Source organism: Vombatus ursinus, unplaced genomic scaffold, assembly GCF_900497805.2.
Source record: "Vombatus ursinus unplaced genomic scaffold, bare-nosed wombat genome assembly UNPS02014792.1, whole genome shotgun sequence".
In the NCBI taxonomy this organism is placed as follows: domain Eukaryota; kingdom Metazoa; phylum Chordata; class Mammalia; order Diprotodontia; family Vombatidae; genus Vombatus; species Vombatus ursinus.
In genome coordinates, this window is record NW_020954570.1 from 13,788,402 (window position 1) to 13,809,916 (window position 21,515).

At 37.9% G+C, this 21,515-nt stretch overlaps 1 protein-coding gene across 1 annotated transcript in view; it reads right to left on the bottom strand.

Annotated features, from left to right (window-relative positions):
- Positions 1-7,198: 7,198 nt before the first annotated feature.
- The window catches only part of WDR36 (WD repeat domain 36), a 54,090-nt gene continuing 39,773 nt past the window's right edge, over positions 7,199-21,515 (bottom strand). Inside the window, exons 17-23 of the mRNA XM_027869249.1 lie at positions 20,277-20,384; positions 18,534-18,631; positions 17,566-17,711; positions 11,858-11,977; positions 11,597-11,678; positions 8,751-8,938; positions 7,199-7,432 (exon numbers count right to left, since the gene is read on the bottom strand). Of these exons, the coding sequence (XP_027725050.1) occupies positions 7,283-7,432; positions 8,751-8,938; positions 11,597-11,678; positions 11,858-11,977; positions 17,566-17,711; positions 18,534-18,631; positions 20,277-20,384 (892 nt within the window). The 3' untranslated portion in view covers positions 7,199-7,282. The remainder of the gene's footprint in view (positions 7,433-8,750; positions 8,939-11,596; positions 11,679-11,857; positions 11,978-17,565; positions 17,712-18,533; positions 18,632-20,276; positions 20,385-21,515) is intronic.

The following is a 21,515-nucleotide window of genomic DNA, read 5'->3' on the forward strand; positions in this document are numbered from 1 at the left end:
GTGGGAAAAGGGTGGCGATATTTGCTAGGTTCCTGGGGAAATTTACTATATCTAGGTGTATTTATGAGGAGTGATTACAAAGAGCCAGCATGGCCTCATCAAGAATAGGATCTACCACATTAACCTTACTTCCTTTTTTTTTGAAAGTTACTAGACTGGTAGATGAGTAATATGTTGTAGATATAGTTTACCTAGATTTTAGCAAAGCATTTCATCAAGTATCTCATACTATTCTTGTGAAAAAGATGCATTTTGAACTGGTTGAATGGCTTAACACAAAGAGCGGTTCAGGGGCAACTTGGCAGGAAGTTTCCAGTGGGTTGTCCCAGAGATCTTTTGTTGACCCTGAGCTGCTTTATAACATTTTTACCAATGAGTTGAATAAGTCATAGGTAGTCCAGATCTACGGATAACCCATAGCCCAAAGCCCATAGAACAGCTAACACACTTGATGACAGAGTCAAGATCTGAAAAAGATCATGATATGCTAGATCAGTGGTGTCAAACTCAAATAGAAATGGATCCCTTCAGGTGCCATATTGACTTAGAAAACCACAAATTTACAGTATTTTTTATCTTGTTAAAATTTCCCAATTACATTTTAAGCTGTTTCTGGCTGCATGAGGGAGCGTTGCTGGCCACAAGTTAGACATGTCTGAGCTACATCATTGAACTGTACGTAATTAGATAATATTAAATATTGATAAATGTAAAGTCTTTCTTTCGGGCTAAATACATCCATTTCAAAAATATAAGATACGACAGACATACTAATCGGACAGTGGTTTGTCTGGAAATGATATGAGTGCTTTGTTGAACTACAATTCAATGTGACAGCAAGGGAATGTGTCAGCCAAAAAAGTTCATTCCTTCTGGGGCCCACTAGGAGAGGCAGAGCACCCAGGAATAAGAATTCAATAGTCCTACTAAGGTCTACCCAGTTCAGAACTCATCTGTAGTTCAATTTTTCAGGCCTGGGCATAATACTTTAAAGGAGACTTTGATAAAACTGCAGAATCCCAGAGTTGGGTGACCATAGTGTTAACGGGCATTGAGTCCATTGTCACATGAGGACTGGCTGAAGGAATAGGGGGCATTTAGCCTAGAGAAGAGAAGGCTTAGATAAAACACAGCCCTGTCATAAAGTACTTGAAAAGAAGCATTGTCCTGCTTGGACACAGAGGACAAAAAAATGAAGGAATGAATGGAAATTGTAAAGAAGCAAATATAGACTTGATGTCAGGAAAACAACAACTTCCTAATAAGCCATGCTAAAGTGGAACAGATTGTCCCTCAAAGTTCTCTTTCAACAGAGGTTATCACGCAGGGATATTGGAGCAGGGATGACTTTTTAAGTATCAACTCAGACTTGATTCTGTGGTCCCTTCCAAGTCTAAAATTTTGCAATTCTGTGATTGTATGACAATAGAACTTTTTTCTTCCTTAGTATCCCTAGAGTTTAGCATGGTGCCTGGCAGATAGTAGGCTCTTCATAAGTGCTTTTTGACTAATAAATATCATTAATATTTTTGTCTCTGAAATAGCCTTATCATTTTTCATTAAATAGTCCCTATAGACAGCCAGGTGATACAGTGGATAGAAATCAGGAAGACCTGAGTTTAAATCTGGCCTCAGAGATTCTGGGTAAGTCACTTAACCTTTTTCTGCTTCAGTTTCCTCAACTGTAAAATGGGGATAGTACCTATTTTCCAGAGTTATTGAGAGGATCAAATGAAATATTTATAAGAACTTAGTACAGTGCCTAGTCCATAGTAGGCACTTAATTCTTGTTCCTTTCCTTTCCCTTCTCATTCTTCTACTTCTAAGTTGTTGTTTCTGATGTGTTGTGGCTTGGAAAACCTGGTAACTAAGCATGTTTAAAATGTCTGAAGTGGGAATGCGTTCTTATTGAGAATCTGAGGGCTCTTGTGAGTAGAGTACTGAACTTTAATGTGTGGACTTTCTAACTTGTATTTTCACTGCTAAAAGGCTCTTTTTGCTTTGTTCCGGGTTCACAGTTGTGTGCTGGCTCATTCAGATCGCTGGATGAACATTCAGTGAACAAACGTGGTGGAGGACTTTTTTTTTGTTTATATAATATAGTTTTATGCGAAAGATTATATAAGGGTTTGAAGTGTGGGTGTTGTTATTTTTGCCCACGTAGGTTATGTGTCCACATGATTCTGTCCAGATGCAGCTCAGAGAGGCAAGAATATACATCTCTATTGTCTCCTCCACCCATCCATCCTACTTCAAAGGAGATGGATCCCTGCCAGGAGGTGAAGCAGGAGATTGAGGCCAGGGGCAGGCTATTCTGCTCTCCTCTGAGAGAGGAGGTACCAGGCTGGAATTTACATCCGGTCCCTTAAATATTTTTAGTGTAAAGGATAGAATTTTTAGGTTCAAGGTAAATTCCTATTCCTTGCTCCTTAATGGGGAAAGCATGTGCCAAGCTCTACATCAAGGCATTGCTCCCTTCCCACCAAATACCTGGTCTACAACGAACATAGAGAACAAATAGCAAATAAAGTAATTTAACCAAGTGAATAGTGAAACAGAAATCAGAGAAAGTATACACAGGAGACAATACCATACCAGATAATACAGAACAAATGAGCTCTCCTTTTGGGAATGAGATAGCTCAGCTCAACCAAGAGAGAAAATCCCAGATCTCACCCAAGAGAAAATCCCCCTAAGTCTCTAGTGTAGCAAGCTGCAGAGAGAGACATGATAAAGACTACCACTTCCCCTCATGTCAGATTCTTCTGAGTCTTTCTCTCCTTTCAGCAACCTGAAGATAGGTTTGAATTTCACATCTCTCTCAAAACTGGAAGCCAGAAGAACTCAAAAGAGTTTATATTTCTATTCTCGTTGAGAGGACCTCTCACCAACTCTGGCACATCCCTCAGCACCCACTTGGCACTGAGTAATCACTCTCCAAGAGGTATGGTCTTTGCCCTGGAATAGACAGAACTAAAACAGATGTCTTGGAGTTCAAAATAAGTGCTACAAAGCAAGGATCTAAGATATCTCCAAAGGCCTCATAATGGAAGATGCTATCCACATCCAAAGAAAGAACTATGGAGTTTGAATGTAGATTGAAGCACACTATTTGCTATTTTTTTTTCTCCTGTTGTGTTGTTTCCTCTTTCTGGTGGTTCCTCCTATTGGTTCTAATTCTTACAACATCACTAATGTGAAAATATGTTTAATAGGAATGTATATGTATAGCCTGTATCAGATTGCACGCTGTCTTGGGGAGGGAAGTGAGGAAGGAGGGAGAGAAAAATTTAAAACGCAAAAGTTTATGGAAGACATTGTTAAGAAATCAAAATAAACTAATGAAAAACCAAAACCAAAACCAAAACCAAAACACAGTAAGTGCTACAGTGGAAAGGGCAGAAGACCTGGGTTCAAACCCACATTAAAAGAGTATAACTGACATACACTGTACTGGTCTAACTGTAGCCCAGTTTAATTTTCCTGGGCCTCAGTTTCATCATCTGTAAAATGAGGTTTAGACTCCAGAGTAGACGGTTTCTGAGGTTCCAGCTCTAGATGTATGAACCTAGAGACGAGAGCACGTAACCATCCTTGATGTGTGAGTCACTAAGATTATACCAACCGCCTATCAGAGTACTAAGATAACTACGAGATGAGTAAGAGACTCAGAGACAGAGGATCCCAGATCTTCCTCCCTAACCCCTTAAAAACAATCCATCAAGTTTTAGAGATGCACTGTTCCACTCAGAGAAAGAATCACCTCTAGATTCCCCTTACCCAACCCAAGAATCCACAGAGGGACCCCTGGCATCCTACAGAGATTCTGGGACAGACTGGAGCAGTTCAGGAGAGAAGTGCAGAGGACTGCATAAAGGAACGGGATCCTGGAACCTCCTGGAAGTTCTAGCATTCCATGCCTGTGTTTCATGACAGTTAAGGCTATCCCAGTTTGAGCCTTCCCTGAACACACGGCTACAAGGAACTGGCTTTGGGACAATCAGTACCAACAGGGCCCACACCCAGTTTTTGACTAGCAATGAGTGGCCTTAGACACCCCAGAGCTCAGCTAGGGATCAGTGGCCCTGAGCCTAGCATTGGGTTAGCCCCTAACTCCAGTAACAGGAGGGAAGAAACTCAGGTAGAGGCTATAGTGAGGAGAATGTGGGGAGCCCAGTGACAAGAGGAATCACCCAGGAGAGCATAGCACCAGAGTAGCTCTGTGAGTCTGACCCACTACACTCAGGACCAGACAGGCCCTACCTGTATCATTCAGTTTTAAAGCATGACCCAATCATAGGCCCCATAATGATCAAGCAAAGGAACATTCCAAATACTACAAAGAAATAACTTGTTTTGAGAAATGCCCAGGGGGTAAACTCTGAAGAGGATAGTGACCCCACAAGTCCAGGTAAAGACTCAGAAAAAAAAAAAACATTCCTAGTCATAACGATTATACTATAGATGGCCTTTTCAAAATATTCGGCCATAAAAAGTAGAAGATACAGGATGACAGTTGGGAGGCATTAAAGGATCAAGGATTTTTCCCCCCAGGATGTGGGAGACATGGGCATGTTTACAGGTAGTAGGGAATGAACGAGTAGACAGAGAAAAGTTGGAAAATAAGTGAAAGAAGGGGGATGATAGGGGCAGCTAGGTGGTGCAGTGGATAGAGCACCAGCCCTAGATTCAGGAGAACCTGAGTTCAAATCCAGCCTCAGACACATAACACTTACTAGCTGTGGGACCCTGGGCAAGTCACTTAACCCCACTGCCTAGCCAAAAGAAAAAAAAAATGAATGGGGATGATGGAGGGGGCAATCTGTTGGTGGAGTCAGGATACAAGGTGATTGCTTGAAAAAGGAGCAAGGAGTAAGGCCACTTCATCATATGAGATAGGGGTGGGGGAGATAGTAGCAGAAGGCACCTGAGTGACAGGAGACAAGGAGACAAGGAAGTGGGAAGAAGTAACTCATGGAAATGGCCTCAAAATATGTGGAAAGAATCTCAGTTGAGAGAGCTGGAGGGCGGGGCATGTTAAGGGAAGCCATGAGACATCCGAGAAGGGATGAAAAGGTTTGGAAGAGCCACTGTGGTGAGTAGGATAATGAGTTCATAAGGACGGTGTAGTAGGATTGCCTAGCAACAGTGAGGGCCCAGTAGAGGCTATGTAAAAAAATTTTAGTGGACCCAATCAGAACGGTTGCATGATATTCTCCACCTTTGTTCAGTATTATATATATAGGAACAAAGGCAGCTAGATGGCTCAGTTGGGCCTGGAGTCAGAGTTCAAATCTGACCTCTGACACTCACTAGCTGTGTAATCCTGGGCAAGGCACTTGACCTTGTTTGCCTCAGTTTCTTCTTCTGTAAAATGAGGAAGAGGAAAACGGCAAACCACTCCAGCATCTTTGCCAAGAAAACTCTATACAGGGAGTCACAAAGAGTCAGACACTACTGAACAACTGAACAAGGAGCAAAGGTAACAAATGATGAATGTGATCTAAGGCTGAGCGAGGCTTAGCTGGGTGTAATCACAATGAGTGAAATGATAAGGGAGTTGGAGATTCAAGAAGACAGTGTACAGCTGAACTGGTTCACCAAAGGGTCAAAATGGGAAAAAAAAGGAGAGATCAGCTAGGGTAGGGAAGATGGCCCGAGGGAGAACTGAGGGGTCAAGGGGTTAGAGATCATGGTACAGATGAAGAGTAGAGTTTAGTAAAGGAAAGCAGAGGGAAACATGAAAAGCCATCAAGTTTTAGTCAGATAAGGGGATTTCACAATTCTTTTTTTTGGTTAGGCAATGGGGGTTGACTTGCCCAGGGTCACACAGCTAGTGTTATGTGTCTGAGGCCGGATTTGAACTCAGGTCCTCCTGAATCCAGGGCCAGTGCTCTATCCACTGTGCCACCTAGCTGCCCTGATTTCACAATTCTTTAACAATAGAGCTGGTACATTTGGGGGTGATGGCAAGTGAGAACAGAACAAGCATTTCTATAGCACCTACCATGTGGCTGCTAGGCACTGTGGCAAGCACTTTACAAATATCTCATTTGATTAGGAGCAAGAGTCTGCCCATTCTGATTCAGTGCAGGGCAGCGATGAGAACCCTAGACTGGGAGATCTGGGTTCTAGTCCTAGCCCTGTCACTCAATATGCAACCTTGGAAAAGTCAAAATCTCTCAAAGCTTCACTTTTCTTATTCGGAGAATGAGAGAGGCAGAGATACTTTCCAATTATAAAAAGTTATTATTCTATAACTCTAACTTTTCATCCATCAAGAAATAAATGAAAAATAACTGAGTAAACCTTTTTTAAAGTTTCCCTACAATGTATGTTCCTTTTATCAATGGCACATGCCCATTTATTAGGCTAGATGCTGCTAGAAAGAATAAGGATTTGTTCTCCCCTTTGATTTAATTTAGAAATGACACCTAAGAGAGGGCAGTGGATAGCATTTGTTGTTGCTGTTCTGTGGTTTTCACTCACATTCCCCACCCCAGCTGGGGTTTTCTTGGCAAAGATACCAGAATAGTTTGCCATTTTCTTCTCCAGCTCAGTTTGCAGATGAGGAAACTGAGGCAAACAGGGTTACACAGCTAATAAGTGTCTGAGGATTGATTTGAACTCACCAAGATGAGTCTTCCTGACTCTAGGTCTGGCACTCTATCCACTTTGCCAACTAGCTGCCTCTGGTGGACATCATTCCTGAGTCCAAATCCTACCTGAGACATAACCGTGTGCAAGTGTCATTTAATTTCTCAATTTCTGAGACAAAGAACTGCCTGAGGTGCTCAGATGAGCAGCACAGGAGATGCTCATCCAAATAGGTAGAGGAAATGTCTTCATTGGGAGTTCCCTATGATAATGACACAACAGGTTTGGTCCAATTCTAATGGCAAGAAAACATAAATGCATGGCATATAAGGGACAAAAAATACATGAGAATGATTCAAAAAATCAGGCTATCATAAGTATGTCATGTAATACCAGGAAAATAAAGAACCAAGGAAGTTATAAAGAGATATAAAACAAATACATGTTTTTAATTCAAAGGAATTATCTGTATCTGACCTGAAAGATCGGTGACTGTAAAATCCAGTCAATATTATAAGCACTTTTTTCTTTCCTATACAATGAAATAGTAAAGGGTTAATTGGGTAAAACAGAACTCAATTAAGTCCTTGTTTAAAACAACTACCAATCTTCTTGTGCCGTGCCTCCCTTCAAAAATTGCAGGTTTCTGACTTTTTAGATTTAGCAGGAATAAGAAATATGTGCTTCATAACAAAGCACTTTTTATAAAATTTAAAACACATAGGCTTTGATTGAAGAGGGACTGCAGATGGATCCAGGTCTCCTCCAACTGTGAAGACAACGTGGTCATTTCTTCTAGTAGTACTGGCTCTGAAGGAAGAATTTTAAGATGCAACTGAAAAAAAAAATAAATGTTCAAAAGTTAAAATTAAATTGTGTAGGTTTTAGAAAATGATATTTTCACCTATTCTACCTTTTACTTTTTACAGAGGCGCCAATGTTTTAATTATGTCTTCTCAAGGTTTAATATTTTTCCTAGTGCCTATAGTGGTTGCACATTTTTACTTCAGCCAGCAAAGACTTTCCCCTCTTCTTTATTAACATTATTTTTTATTCTTTAGACCTTTTCATAGTCTAGTAATTATCATGACACTCTACTTTTACAATTGACTTGAGGTAGACATTGTGAGAATTCCAAAGGCTTAGAAACAAGGAACCTGGCTTAGAAACCAAACTCAAAGTTCTATGCTATCACAAAATACCTTAGACAATAAGAATTGATTAAGCACCTACTATATACCAAGCACTGTACTAGCTGTTGGAGGATTAAAAGATAAAAAATGATAAAAAGATTAAAAAAAAGATAAAAATGAAACAGTCCTTACCATTAAGGAGTATATATTATTAACAAGGGAGACAATATGTACACAAATAAGTTTATACAAAATTTTTTAAAAAGGTAATGGGAGTAAGGATTTTAATGATGGATAAGAACTGTTTTGTTTTATTCCTTTTTCTTTCCTAAACTTTTAAGTGACATATCTATATTAGTGTTTAGGGAACAGTTATATTTTAAAGAAAATGGTTAAATGGAATAATCTAATATTGAATAGTATTTATTTACTAATGGCTCTCCCAAAAGCTTTAGTGCAGTTTTAACCTTTCTTAGCTTAAAACTACACTAATAAGAGCTGGCACTTAACATAGCACTTTAAAGTTTGCAAAGCCCTTTATACAGCTTATCTGATATATGTGTATGTATGTATACACACACATATATATGTACACATTCCCTTCAATAACTAAAACTAGAACAAATTAATATTCTCAGGAAAACTGCTGTTTACTACAGTGAAGTTAGCTTATCCTTGCCTTCATTCTACTATCAAAAGAAATCTTATGAAGTTTGACCATTGTAGAAATATAATCATTTCAAAAGGAGCTCATGCCAGTTCAACAACTTTGTAGCTATGAGGAACTCAACCTCACAAATGGCTACAGAAAACAAAGACGGCGTTACGTTTGTTATAAAATGCTGTCATATTTACTCATGCAAGAAAAATTAGCAAAATTCTAACTGTTTTGGGGAGTTGAAGGAGGAAGTGTAGACTGCTATACTTTATTCAGGAGAAGTATCTTTTTATTTTGCAAATATTCATAAATGACAGATATGATTGTGAAAAAAGTTCCCTTCTCATAAATGCTATAGTTACCTTTAAAAATAAAGCTAGATATGCCTGGGCCAGTTCAAAATCACGCTTTGTGGTTAACATTGCCTCAATCATTTTCAAGAAACTCTGCATGAGTTTTACAGAGCCACCACATTCTGGAGATAAGCTGCGTAGCTCTATTTCAATTGCTGAAGGACCCAATTCCTTAAGAACATTAAGTGGAGATTCATCTGGGTTGTTAAGAAAAAAAAAATCAGTTAACATTTGCAGTTATCTGTAATAAGAAAGAATCTTATCATTAGAACCTAAGTGATCTATTATTCATTAAAAGAATTTTTTATATAATCCAATATTTGCAATTTATTTTTGTAAGTAAGATAAATAGCTTCCAAGCAAAAAACAAAAAACAAACAGGTTCTGAGGATAGTATTGTGAATAATATGCTAAAAGTTTCTGATTATCTGCAAGTAGGAGGAAGCAGCACAGTCCCACCAAACCTCCTTTACAAAGATCTAGGAAATGCACCAGACTTAATTCTAATTAGAGAATTATCAAGGAGAAGAAGGTGATCAACAGTGTCAAAGGCTGCAGAGAGGTCAAAGAGAATGAGAATTAAGAAACTGGATTTGGCAACCAAAGGTCAGAGGCTACATTATGTAGGATTAAGAAGAAAGTGTAAAAGTGAATGCCTCTGTTATAGACGGCCTTTTCAAGATTAGCTACAAGGGCAAAAGAGATACGAGCTGATAGTGGAAATAGAAGGATCAAGGAAGGGCACGAGGGAGATATAAGCATGTTTTACAGGCAGTCAAAAATGAGCCAGAAGACAAGGAGAGATTGAAAATTAGTGAAAGAATGGGGATGACAGAGGGGACAATCTCTTTAGGAGACAAGACAGAATGGGATCACTTAAACAAGTGGAGGAGTTAGCCTTGGTAAGGAGTAGGGCCACCTCATCTTTGAGACAGGAGTGAGGAGAAGATAGGGCAGAAGCCATCTAAGTGAAAGGAGACAAGAATGAGGAAAGAAAAGGGAGCTCATGGCAAATGGTCTCATTTTTTTCTGTAAAATATGAGGCAAAGTTCTCAACTAAGACAGTGGTGGGAGAGAGACCCATCTGAGATTCAAGAAGGGATGAAACAGCTTGGAAGAATCAATGTGGAAATTGGCATAGTGAGTTGATATGGCAGGTACAGTAGGGCTGCCTATCAGCAACGAAGGCCATAGATTATGGTTGGATAAGGGAATTTTGGAATTCTTGAACATGGAGGTGGTACATTTGTTCATGATGGCAAGATCAATGACCATTTTTGTGTGTGGCTGAGATGAAGAGGAGTAGCAGTCAAGGGAAAGTGAGTAGGTTGAGGGACTGAGAGGTTACAATGGTGATAAGAAGGAAAAAAAAAATAGATTTGTTAATTAAAAATAGAAAGGTAGGGAGGTGCTTCAGACATGGAATGTTGTGTTCAAATGAGGCCAGTGTATTAATAGTTTAACTTAATTGTTTTGCATTGCTACAAGAGACCTCTGACAGAGTGTGTGTATCTGGGAGATAATTTGTAAATGTTTGTAATGTAAAAACAAAATACATCAACAAAATTTTTTTAAAAAGGAATCGGATCCACATACGCAAAAACATTTATAATAGCTCTTTTCATGGTAGTTAACAGTTTGAAATTAAGAGGATTTCTTCCTATTGGGGAATAGCTAAACAAACTGTGATATGAGTGTAATAGACTATTACTGTGCCATTAAAAATGATGAAATAGGTAATTTCAGAAGAAACTGAAGTCTTTTATGAACTGATGCAGACCCAAGTAAGTAGAACTACTAGAACAATTTATAACATGATAACATCATAGAGAAAAACAACTCTGAAAGATTTTAGAACTCTGATCAATACAATGATAAAACCATCAGTTCAAAACACTGAAAATTCAACAGGTCACTCACTCATCTCCTAAGAGAGAAGAGATGAAGTTAAAATTCAGAAAGAGATGGTACTTTTGGTAATGTCTAATGTAACAGTTTGTTTTGCCAGGTAATGTCTAATGTAACTAGTTATGTATTGACGGATTTGTTTTTTCGGTTTGGCATAATGGGGGCAGGAAGAGTAGGAGGGACATATTAACAGAAAAAATGCTGTCAACTGAAATTACAAAAAAAGGGAAAATAAAAGAAAAAAATTATGACCAGACAAAATTCCAGTTAAGGAAAGATACTGAAAGTTGACTTCTGAAAAAAAATCTGTTCAAGTCAACTAGAGTAGAAGGAAGCTATCAAATTACTTATTACAAAAAGCCATATTTAATTGATAAAGATATCTCAATTTCAGTATGAATTATCTTCCCTCTAAAAACAAAATAACAATTTGTACACCCAACATTGATACAAAAACTCAGATAAATGAATTAAAATTAAACTGAATATATTACTACAAACTAAGTTTAAGAACAAAACAAAAAATACTCAGCTCATTAGTTTTTAGGGTTGCTTTCTTTTGGCTGTTCTTATGATACTACTACTAGCCAGCTGGCTCAGTAGACAGAGCATCAGGCTGGAACAGGAAGATCTAAGTTCAAATCTGGCTTCAGACTCTTACTAGCTGTGTGACTCTGGGAAAGTCACTTAACCCCCATTTGCCTCAGTTCCTCATCTGTAAAATGGAGTCGAATTGGAGAAGGAAATGGCAAGAACACTCTAGTACCTTTGCGAAGAAAATCCTATGAACAAGTCCACAGGGTCACAAAGAGTTGGATGCAAATGAATGACTGAACATCAGCAACTACAAAATACAACTACTGAACTAAGTACAAATAATTCACTATCTCTTCTTTATATATTCCAGAGTTTAGAACAGACATGGAAACTTTTAGTTTTTTACTTACATTTATTATGGTTCAGTCCTTCTTCAAGTTTCAGACAGAAGTCAGATTTTTGAGCCAAAATTCCAAGATTTATCACTTTAGACTTGAATAAAAACAACATCAAAATTACACATTTAAAAAATAATGTATGATGGTCCAGTGCCTGGCACATAGTGGGGAGGAAGGGGAAGTTTATTCTCTTCTTCCACCCCAATTAATATTAAAGGGGAAGAGGGAAGCAAAGAAGGATGCATGCTTAGAACTTTGAATCTGTGATCTTACCTGTTGGGCATCTGTATCTTGTTCAGAGGAAAGGTATTTTGGTACAAGGCCAGGAACTGTAGGTATAAAAAATGGTGCTGACTTGGGCACTTTGGGAGGTTCCTTTGGTTTATTCTTTTTCTGGTAAGAGGAAAATACAAAGATGAAAAAATCTGTAAAACAAAAACTTCTGCAACTCACTTAAATATTTTAATACTACATCAATACTGAAGAAATAAAAAGTAATAAATCACATTTTCAAAGGAACTACATACCTCATCACGTGAAGGATTTGTGATCTCACTGGTGTCTACTCGTCCACTAGAGCAGATCAGACTGTCTTAAAAAGCTGTCTAAGACAACTGAGCTTGTCCACAGTCATAAAGCTGGTTAAGTGGCTCTCAAATTTTTTCATTTCTTGATTTCTCATTTAACAAATTCATACCAATTATTTCACCATATCTAATACCTGACAATTCCCTTTCCATCTGTTGAAACTTCTACTGTTCTAAACTCCCTTCTGATACCATAGATCTTTAAAAGAAGGGGAAAATATGTGTAAGATTTAAAAGCTGCATCCTGGAAGAAACAGCAAAGAACAAGGAATCAGGATGGGTTCTAGTTTGGGCTTTCCTAGGTTTGTGACTTTGTTCAAGTAACTTCACCTCAGTTTCCTTAACTATAAAATTAAGGAGTTGGAGTACTCGAGAATATGACAAAATCACTCTCCTCAGGTGCAGCAGAAGGACACAATCAAGAACTTTGGTTAAAGACAAGTAATCTGAGATGCAAAGGAAGCATTTGTTGCGCAGGATTATCCCATTAGAAGAATTAATTTTGAATCATTTGATGAGACATAGGATTATTTTTTAAAATTACATACTAGGCCCTTCTTTGAAAGGGCGCTCTAATACGTGACCTCAGAGGCCATACAGGATGTTTGAAACCTTAACATGATTATTAATAAATTTTTAAGAGACTTAGAGAAGACTTTTGAAATCTAAAACCATTAATCAATACAAGAGAAGTTAACTGTTTACTGACATTAAAGCAACTGAAGAAAAGTTTAAGATATCCATGCTTAGTAATGGGAGAGGGAAGTAACTAATTGTTTCAATATGTTTATGCTGACTACAATTAGCAAACATTTATTAAACGGCTAGGTGCCTGACATAGTGCTGGGGATACAAAGACAAAAATGAAGCAGTCTTTGCTCTTAAAGAGTTTAATTATATAAGAGGAGATAACACGTGCACATATGTGATACACCAAGTAATGCAAACAAGGAGAGCCCTAGTGTTGGGAATCAGGAAAAGCTTCAAGTAGAAAGTGGTGTTTTTTTTTTTCTTTTTGCTAGACAATTGGGGTTAAGTGACTTGCCCAGGGTCACACTGCTAGTAAGTGTCAAGTGTTTTGGTCTGAGGCTGGATTTGAACTCAGGTCCTCCTGAATCCAGGGCCACTGAGCTGCCCCAGAAAGTGGTGTTTCTTGAGTCTTGAAGAAAGTGGGGAACTTTTTGAGGCAGAAGTGATGAGGGAGCATAGTATATTTAAGGGATGTGGGATGGCCAGTAAAAAGGTAGGAAAATGGGAGATAGAAGATTGTGAATAAGAAACAGTGAGGCCAGTCTGGCTGCAGGACATCTAATGTGTGTGGAGGTGAGTAATGTGGAACAAAGCTGGAACGATAGGTCGGGATCACCCTGACTCATTCTAGTAGATATATGAAGGATGAACTGGAGAGAGGAGACATATAAAGCATTGAGATGGCTTACAAAGTTACTCTTACAGTCAGGAAAGAAATGAAGCATGTCTGAACTAGGATGGTAACTGTTAGCAGGAAAAAAAGGATAAATGGGACAACAACAGACTGAATATGGGGGATAAGTAAAAATAAGGAGTGAACATAAATGACTGGAAGAATGATGGGATACTTGACAGAAATAGAGAAGTTTGAAAGGAAAGGTTTTGGAGGGGGAAGATAATGAGTTCTGTTTTGGTCAAGTTGAGTTTGAGATTCTATGGGAAATTTAGTTTGAAATGGCCAATAGGAAGCTGATGACAGGGTACTGGAACTCAGAAACTACATGTGGTTAGATGTATGCATCTATGAGCCATCTGAATAGAGATGGTAACTAAACCCAGAGTGGGCCAAAAAATTTAAGAGGGTTCAGTACAGGGCTACACATGCATATTTAGAGAGTAAAACTGAGAACAGTGCCTCCTACTTTATTAGGAAAATTAAGGCTATTTGAAGAAAGGCTATTTCCTCCCCCTGAAATCATGCCTGACTGAAAATAAGGTGGTTCTTCTTGCGGAGGTCAACCCCTCTAGAGATGCAAATGCATTTGTGAGAAATCACAAACAGGATGCAAGCCCATCTCCTCCTTTATTTGCCAACAAATTACAAGCTCAATCATCCCTCTCCCTCACTTCAACCTCTCACTATCTATTAGTTCTTTCCCTTCTGACTTCAAATATGCCCAATTCTCTCCACCCTTAAAAAAATCTTCATTAGACCCTAACATCCCCTCAAACTATTGTCCTGTATCTCAGGATACTCAACTAAATGGCTCTCTTCAAAGTTACCAATGATTTTTTAATTGCCAAAGCTGACAGTCCTTTTTCAATCCTTATTATTAACCTACCTGCTATATCTGACTGTGCATCTCACAGATGTAGTCCGGGGTTCCAAGACACTACTCTCTCCTGGCGCTTCTTCCACCTATCCGACTGATTCTTATGCCTTTACTACGGACATTTCTAAGGCTCTCTCACAGGCCCTCTTTTCTATACTTTGTTTACTGGTGACCTCATCCGCTTCCATGGATTAAAGTATTATCTCTAAGCCAATAGCTCACAAATATATATTATTTATAGCCTCATTCTTTCCCCTGAGCTTCAGTCCTGCATCATCTATTGTTTATCAGACATTTTAAACTGGATGTCCAAGATTTTAAACTTGATGTGTCTAATATAGGACTCACTATCTTTCCCTTCTAAGCCCACCAAGCTTCCCTATTTCCAACAAAGGCACCACCATCCCTCCAACACCAGATTTGTAAACTCCGAATTATCCTCACTCTAATTCCTACTTCCCCTCACCCCACATACACAATTAGTTGTCAAATCTTGTCATTTCTACATCCACAATATCTCTCAAATCTGACTCCTCTACTCAATTACCACCTTAATCAGGCCCTATTTACATCTTGCCTAGAGCATTATAATGGCTTGATAATTAACCTCCCTGCTTTAAGACTTCTCCACTCCAATTTATCCCACACACTGCTGCCAAAGTGATTTCCTTTAAACAAAGCTATGACTAAGTCTCGTCTCATCTCCTCAATCAACTACAATGGCTCCCTACTGACTCTGTGATCAAATATAAACCTTTCTGTTTAGCTTTTAAAGCCCTTCACAAACTGGCTCCAAATTTATCTTTCCATCTTCATTGTATATTACCTTCCCCTCTTGTATTTTGTGATCCAGCCAATAAGTCTTTTCTCTGTTCACAGACAACACTCTATCTCCATTTTTCAGGCCCTTAAATTGGCTATTTCCCATGCCTGGATTATATCTCCTTTTCACTCCACCTTACAGAATCCCAATCTTCTTTTAAAGAATAGCTCAAGCATACTATTCTCATTCATAACCCTTCCCCCCCAAATGCTAGTGAAACTATGTTGTTATTTATGACTTTGTATTTAACTGTAACTATTCTCTTAGTATTCAGTGTGTGCGTGTATGTGTATGTATTTCCTTGTCATCTCTCTTGTTAAAATCTAAGTTCCAGGGGCAGCTAAGTGGCACAGTGGATAGACCTCTGGCCTTGGAGTCAGGGGACCTGAGTTCAGGTATGGCCTCAGACACCTGACACTTCCTAGCTGTGTGACCCTGGGCAAGTCACTTAACCCCAATTACTTCATCAAAAAGCAAAAAGCGCCAAAAAAAAAAAAGTAATGATAGTTAAAAATGTAAGTTCCTTGTAACTGTCTCATTCATTATATTTGTATCCCCAGCAAATAATATAGTGCCTGGCACATAGTTGGTGATTAATAAATATTTGTCTGATTAACATGGATAATGAACCAGAAAAGGATCCTGAGGAAGGGTCATACAGGTAGAGAAGAGAACCAAGAGAGGATAGTGTTTTGAAAACTGAGAGAATACAGAGTATTAAAAGAAGATGGTGTCAGTAAGGTCAAATGCCTCAGAGAGGACAGGAAAGAGAAGGACTGAGAGAAGACCACCAGAATTGTCAATTAAGAAATCAATAGTAACTTTGAAAAGAATAATTTTAGTTGAGTGATGAGGTGAGAAATCACAAATGGATGGCAACTGAGCAAGATGAGAGAAAGTGGAAGCAGTAGGTGTCAGGAAATGGAACAAACATTTATTAAGTATCTGTCAGGCCCCATACTAAACACTTCACAAATATTATCTGCTTTGATCGTCAAAACAGCCTGGGAAGTAAGTGTTATCATTACTTCCATTTACAATTTCAGGAAACTGAGGCAGAGATTAAGTTACTTTCCCAGTACCACACAGCTATTAAGCATCTGAGGCTGGATTTAAATTCAGGTTTTCTTGACCCTAGGCCCAGCACTCTTATCCACCAAGCCACCTAGGTGCTTCAAGTTAAGACAACTTTTTCCTAGAACTTTTGAGAAAGGGAGGAGAGATTAGAAACAGGGAATGATTCAGGGACTAATCTATTAGAGAAGATGGGGAGTGCTAATTAACCACCATTTCCTCAGCACTTATGCAATGTTACTTTAATTTACACTTTGTTGCTTTGCAGCTATTTTTAACTTTTTCATAACTATTTTTAACTATTTCATAAATATAACTCTTGTTAACCTATTTTTTTCATTAGGTAGAAAAATGGGTCAAGATAACCTGCAAGATTTCTTCCATTTCTAAGATGTTCTGCATATACTGCTAGCCATCACACACTCCTAGTATAAGGAATTGAAACAGAAATAATTCAAGTCTCTGGGTAAATTACCTAATCATAAAGAAGTGTTCTGAATACAATAGGTAAAAATGGTGTTTGTGTCATGAACAATCTTAACTATTGTCTTCCTCCTCTGAACCTTTTTATGCACAACACTTTTTCTTGTAGGTGGTTTAAAAAGTTCTGTTGTAAATAGAGGATGTTAAGAAATAGAGACATGCTCTGAGAAGAGACCAAAATAAATATTTGTTGACAATAAAAAAAAGGTTGAGGAAAGAAGGGAAACGTATTTGTAACGGCAGATCTGTGAAAATTCTTTCGTCACCTCTATGTTGTGCAAGTACCACAAAGAGCTCCTTTTTGTTTCAGAACACAACCTTCCAAAATGAATAAAGTAATTGTCTTTATTGGATTCATTTGAACAAAAGCAACAAAAAAATTACAATGATCCAATATTTGACAGCTCTGGTTTTAGGATTAGATTATTAGAGAATCTCAAACTAGGATTAGAAACATCAATGAGCATAGTTTCAGTCCAATCAGATGTGTTTCAATGTGATTTTTATCTCTTCACATCCTCTTACTCCTACCTTTACCTTTACTTTGTATAGCCAGTGCCCACTAAGCCCTGGACCACAAGGTAAGGGAAGCTCTTTGAAAGAAAAAGTATGTTTTCTAATGACTAATGGTTAAGAATGCCCTTTCTGTAAAGTTCATTTAGGATTCCAGAATTTGAGAAATTACCTTAATAAATTAATAACTGTCATTACCTTAATAACTGCAAGATTGAGAAGATTTTTCCACCTTGATTCAGGTAGTAGTGACAGAGTTAACAGCTGCTCATTGAGCTGTTCGGGTGAGTCATAATCTATCATTTCATCATTTGGTCCTTCAATTTCTTCTAAGAGTTCTACTTCTTTAAAGAAAGAATTCTCAGTAAAATAGATGTACGCAGATACGCAATATAATTATAAATACACGGTCAGCTTAAATCCTTTTAAACTATGCTTAAAAATGTTAAGTTTGAGATCACTCAAATATAACATCAGAATACTTGATATATATACTTTTTTTTGGTAAGTGCTTTAAATATGTCTATATGTCAAGTATTTTTCTATTATTGAAGCCCTTGAATGCCTTATATGTCCTATTTTACTTCCCACCCCCTTCTACCATAGCCAAATATATTTAAACACTTTCCCCTTTCTATATGCCAAGTTACCATCTTCTCACCCTCTCAAACCTTTACTCTAATCTCTCTACTCATCTCTCCTGTTAATCTCCTTAACCTGTTTTTCAATTAGGTCTATTTCCAAAGGAAAAAAAAGACAAAATGAAGTTTTAAAACTTCTTCCTTTATCTACTTGCTTATATTTCAGTAACTGATGGCATTACCCCTCTCTCAAACCTATTTAGCAACGAAAACTCTTACTATATTCCTGGTTTTCCGGGCACCAAACAACTGTAAATATTCAAATAAAATAGATGGGGTTTTTTTTTAATAGCCACTGGTTTCTCAATGTAATGACGTTGCATGAGAAGGCACACTCAAATCTGCCCAACTAAATTTGTAAAAATTTTAAAAATGCTATCATAAGTTAATACTTTCTTAACATGAAGGTTAAATATGGTCAGTTACCCCACACGCTAAATCGTATGTTTAACAAGAGTTACCTTGTCTTATTAACTCCTCCCCATCCCCCCACCCCAAAAAAAGCATCTCATATCTTGTGATTACCTTGGCTGTGGCAGGTACCAGGAAGCATTACAACAGAAGGAACATAATCTGCTGGAAGTGGCCGTAATGAAACAAGTGAATACAGGGAAATGTTAGACCTAAGAATTCAAAACAATACAAGTCAGTATTTTGTAAGTTCACAGAAACAGTGTTCTCAGAGTAACTTCTAAAGGGCACATCCCTATATTCTAATGCTATGGCTACAGATTTTGATTATTCAGTAATTAAGAAAGATTAAGATATTTAGATTGTTCACTTGAAAATATCATAATATATTGTACACCTTGCTTTAATTCAATACTTGGAAAGGTCAAAGTTAAAAAAACAAACAAACCTCTAATAAAGCATTTGTTAATAGAATCCTATGCACTGGGTTAGCTTGTTATTTAAAGGAACCCTTTAAAACCTTTTTTAAAGTGTAATCTTTCAGGTAAATCTTTTTTTGGGAGGAGTAAATACTTCTCCCCATGTAACTGGAATTGTTAAAGTTGGGCACAGTTGTACAAAGCCTAGTTAAAACACCAAATATTGGACCTTCTAAGATTTAAAAAGGTGAGCGGAGAAGCCTGGTTTTAACAATTCTTTGGCAAAAGAATGAAGATTTGTTTCTCTCCCATAATTCAGAGTAATGGAAAAAGTACCACACCTATTAAATGCAAGGTGTAAGTCAAGATTTCAAAAGCTCACAGGAGAACTTATCCAGAGCTGGAGGAGACCTTGGAGGTAATTTATTCCAAACCTCTCATCTCACGGAAGAAAAAAGTGAGGTCCAGAAGGAAAGGGATTTGCCCAAAGACATACTGGCAGCAGAATCAAAATTTGAACTCGGCTCCTATGACTCCAAATTCAGTTCTTTCTCTAAACCAGCAAATAATCTACTACTTTAAAATAAGACAAAATTCGGGGCAGCTAGGTGGTGCAGTAGAAAGAGCACTGGTCCTGGATTCAGGAGGACCTGAGTTCAAATCCAGACTCAGACACAAAACACTCACTAGCTGTGTGACCCTGGGCAAGTCACTTAACCCCACTGCCTAGCAAAAAAAAAAAAAAAAGACAAAATTCTAGTAGAATTCATCGTAATAGGATCTGATCTGAAGCTTCAGAAATATCTTAGGCTTGCCGTCAAATATAAAAAAAAAAAGAGGCAGTAGAATGAACACTGGAATCTGGAGTCCAGATGCCTGGGTTTTCATTCTTGCTTTACTGGATGATCTGACGCCTGACCTCTCTGGGTTCTTTCCTCTATAAAACAAAGTTTGCTGGACTAGGTAATTTAATAAGCTTACTTCTATTTCCAAATTTAATGATTTTTGAAAATCTATAAGTCAGTCATATACATAAAATGAATTTTCCTTTTCTACAGAATATCAGGTGGCAGAGGAGTAAACATCAGAATACTGACTTCATCATGCATGTGCCAAAGTTAGCATTTTCTAGTTTCAATAAAATATGTAAGGATTTTTTCTTCATTCTTCCAACTTAACAAACATGATGACTTTATCCCTCCTGCTGGACCCCCTGAAAACCTCCATCAATGCCCAACATAAGTAGATGATCAAATTTAAAATAGTGAAGTAAGTGTGTTAATGTTATTTTACCAGAAATCTTGAAAGTCATTTTCAGTATGTTTTTCTTCATTAAAGTATGAAAAAATCAGGCACTTTCACTTGACATATGTAAAAACTATTAAGACAATTTGAGCAGCTGCATTTTTTTTCCTGGAAAAAAATATGAAGTACTTACCACAGATAAATTCCAAGATTATCCACATGGGAAGTGGCCAGAAAATCTCCAGTGGGAGACATAGTAAGACTGAGAGGTGCTGAATCCACCAAGAAACAGTCTATAAGGCTGGTAGGAGAAAAAAAATTCTTTAAGGGGAAGACAATGAAGAACTTTTTATGGTTTTCAAGCATCTAGAGGCCCCCTATGCTTTTTATCTCATTTATATTACATTTCACAATAATGGATATAATTTCCTCTTAGGTTTTGCTTAATGGAGGGACAGAGGTGAGACCTCACAAAGCAAGATTTCACTCTGGGCCATTTAGTGACACTGGTCTCATTATCAACACAACTATCCTAATTTACATGAAAATATTTTGTTCTCATCTCTAGTAGGCCAAGTTACTAATTAAAATTAACCAGACGAGGGGTGTGAATGTAGGGATAAAATTTTCTATTGCAAAAAAGATTGAAGGTCAGACATTGGAGAGCTCCTCCCTAATCCTCTACCATTTAAGGAGAGTAACCAGAGAATTCACCTCATCATTTCCCACCCAGCTTGAATACCCATCCCCACTCTTGGATTTCATGACCTCTAGAAACTCATCATTCTACAAGGATGAAATCAAATCTGAAAAGGATACCTCCTTAGCACTCTCTGCACCGAGGGTCCCTCCTTCCTCTGGTTGGAGAGGAGAAGCCTCTTAGGAGGCAAAATCTGAGGTCAGGTCTTCCTGACTCCAAGAACAGCACAGTTTTCTCTTATACCACCAAGCTTCCTCTACAACTATTCTACAGCTTCTTTTCTTTTTTTCTTTCTTTCTATTTTTTTTTTGCTTTTTGGTGAGGCAATCAGGCTTAAATGACTTGCCCAGTAAGTGTCAAGTGTCTAGTGCCAGATTTGAACTTAGGTCCTCTTGACTCCAAGGCTGGAGCTCTACCTACTGTGCCACCTAGCTGCCCTCCCATAGCTTATTTTCTTAAGAGAGTTATGAGAAGCACTGAAAGGTTAAGCAAGTGGTCCAGGGTTACCCAGACAATATAAGGACTTGAACCCAAGTCCTCTTGAAAATAGCCTAACTCTCTATTTATACAGTGACGCCTCTATCTTGCTTATAATAGGCAGATTAGGCAAAGTCGGTCCATAAACAAAGATTATATGGCAAATTTCTTAACATTTAAATTTCAATATTTGTTTCCTATCACAAGTCAAATGGAGTTTTAAAAGCCATTTGAAGGAAGATTTCTCTGGTCCTG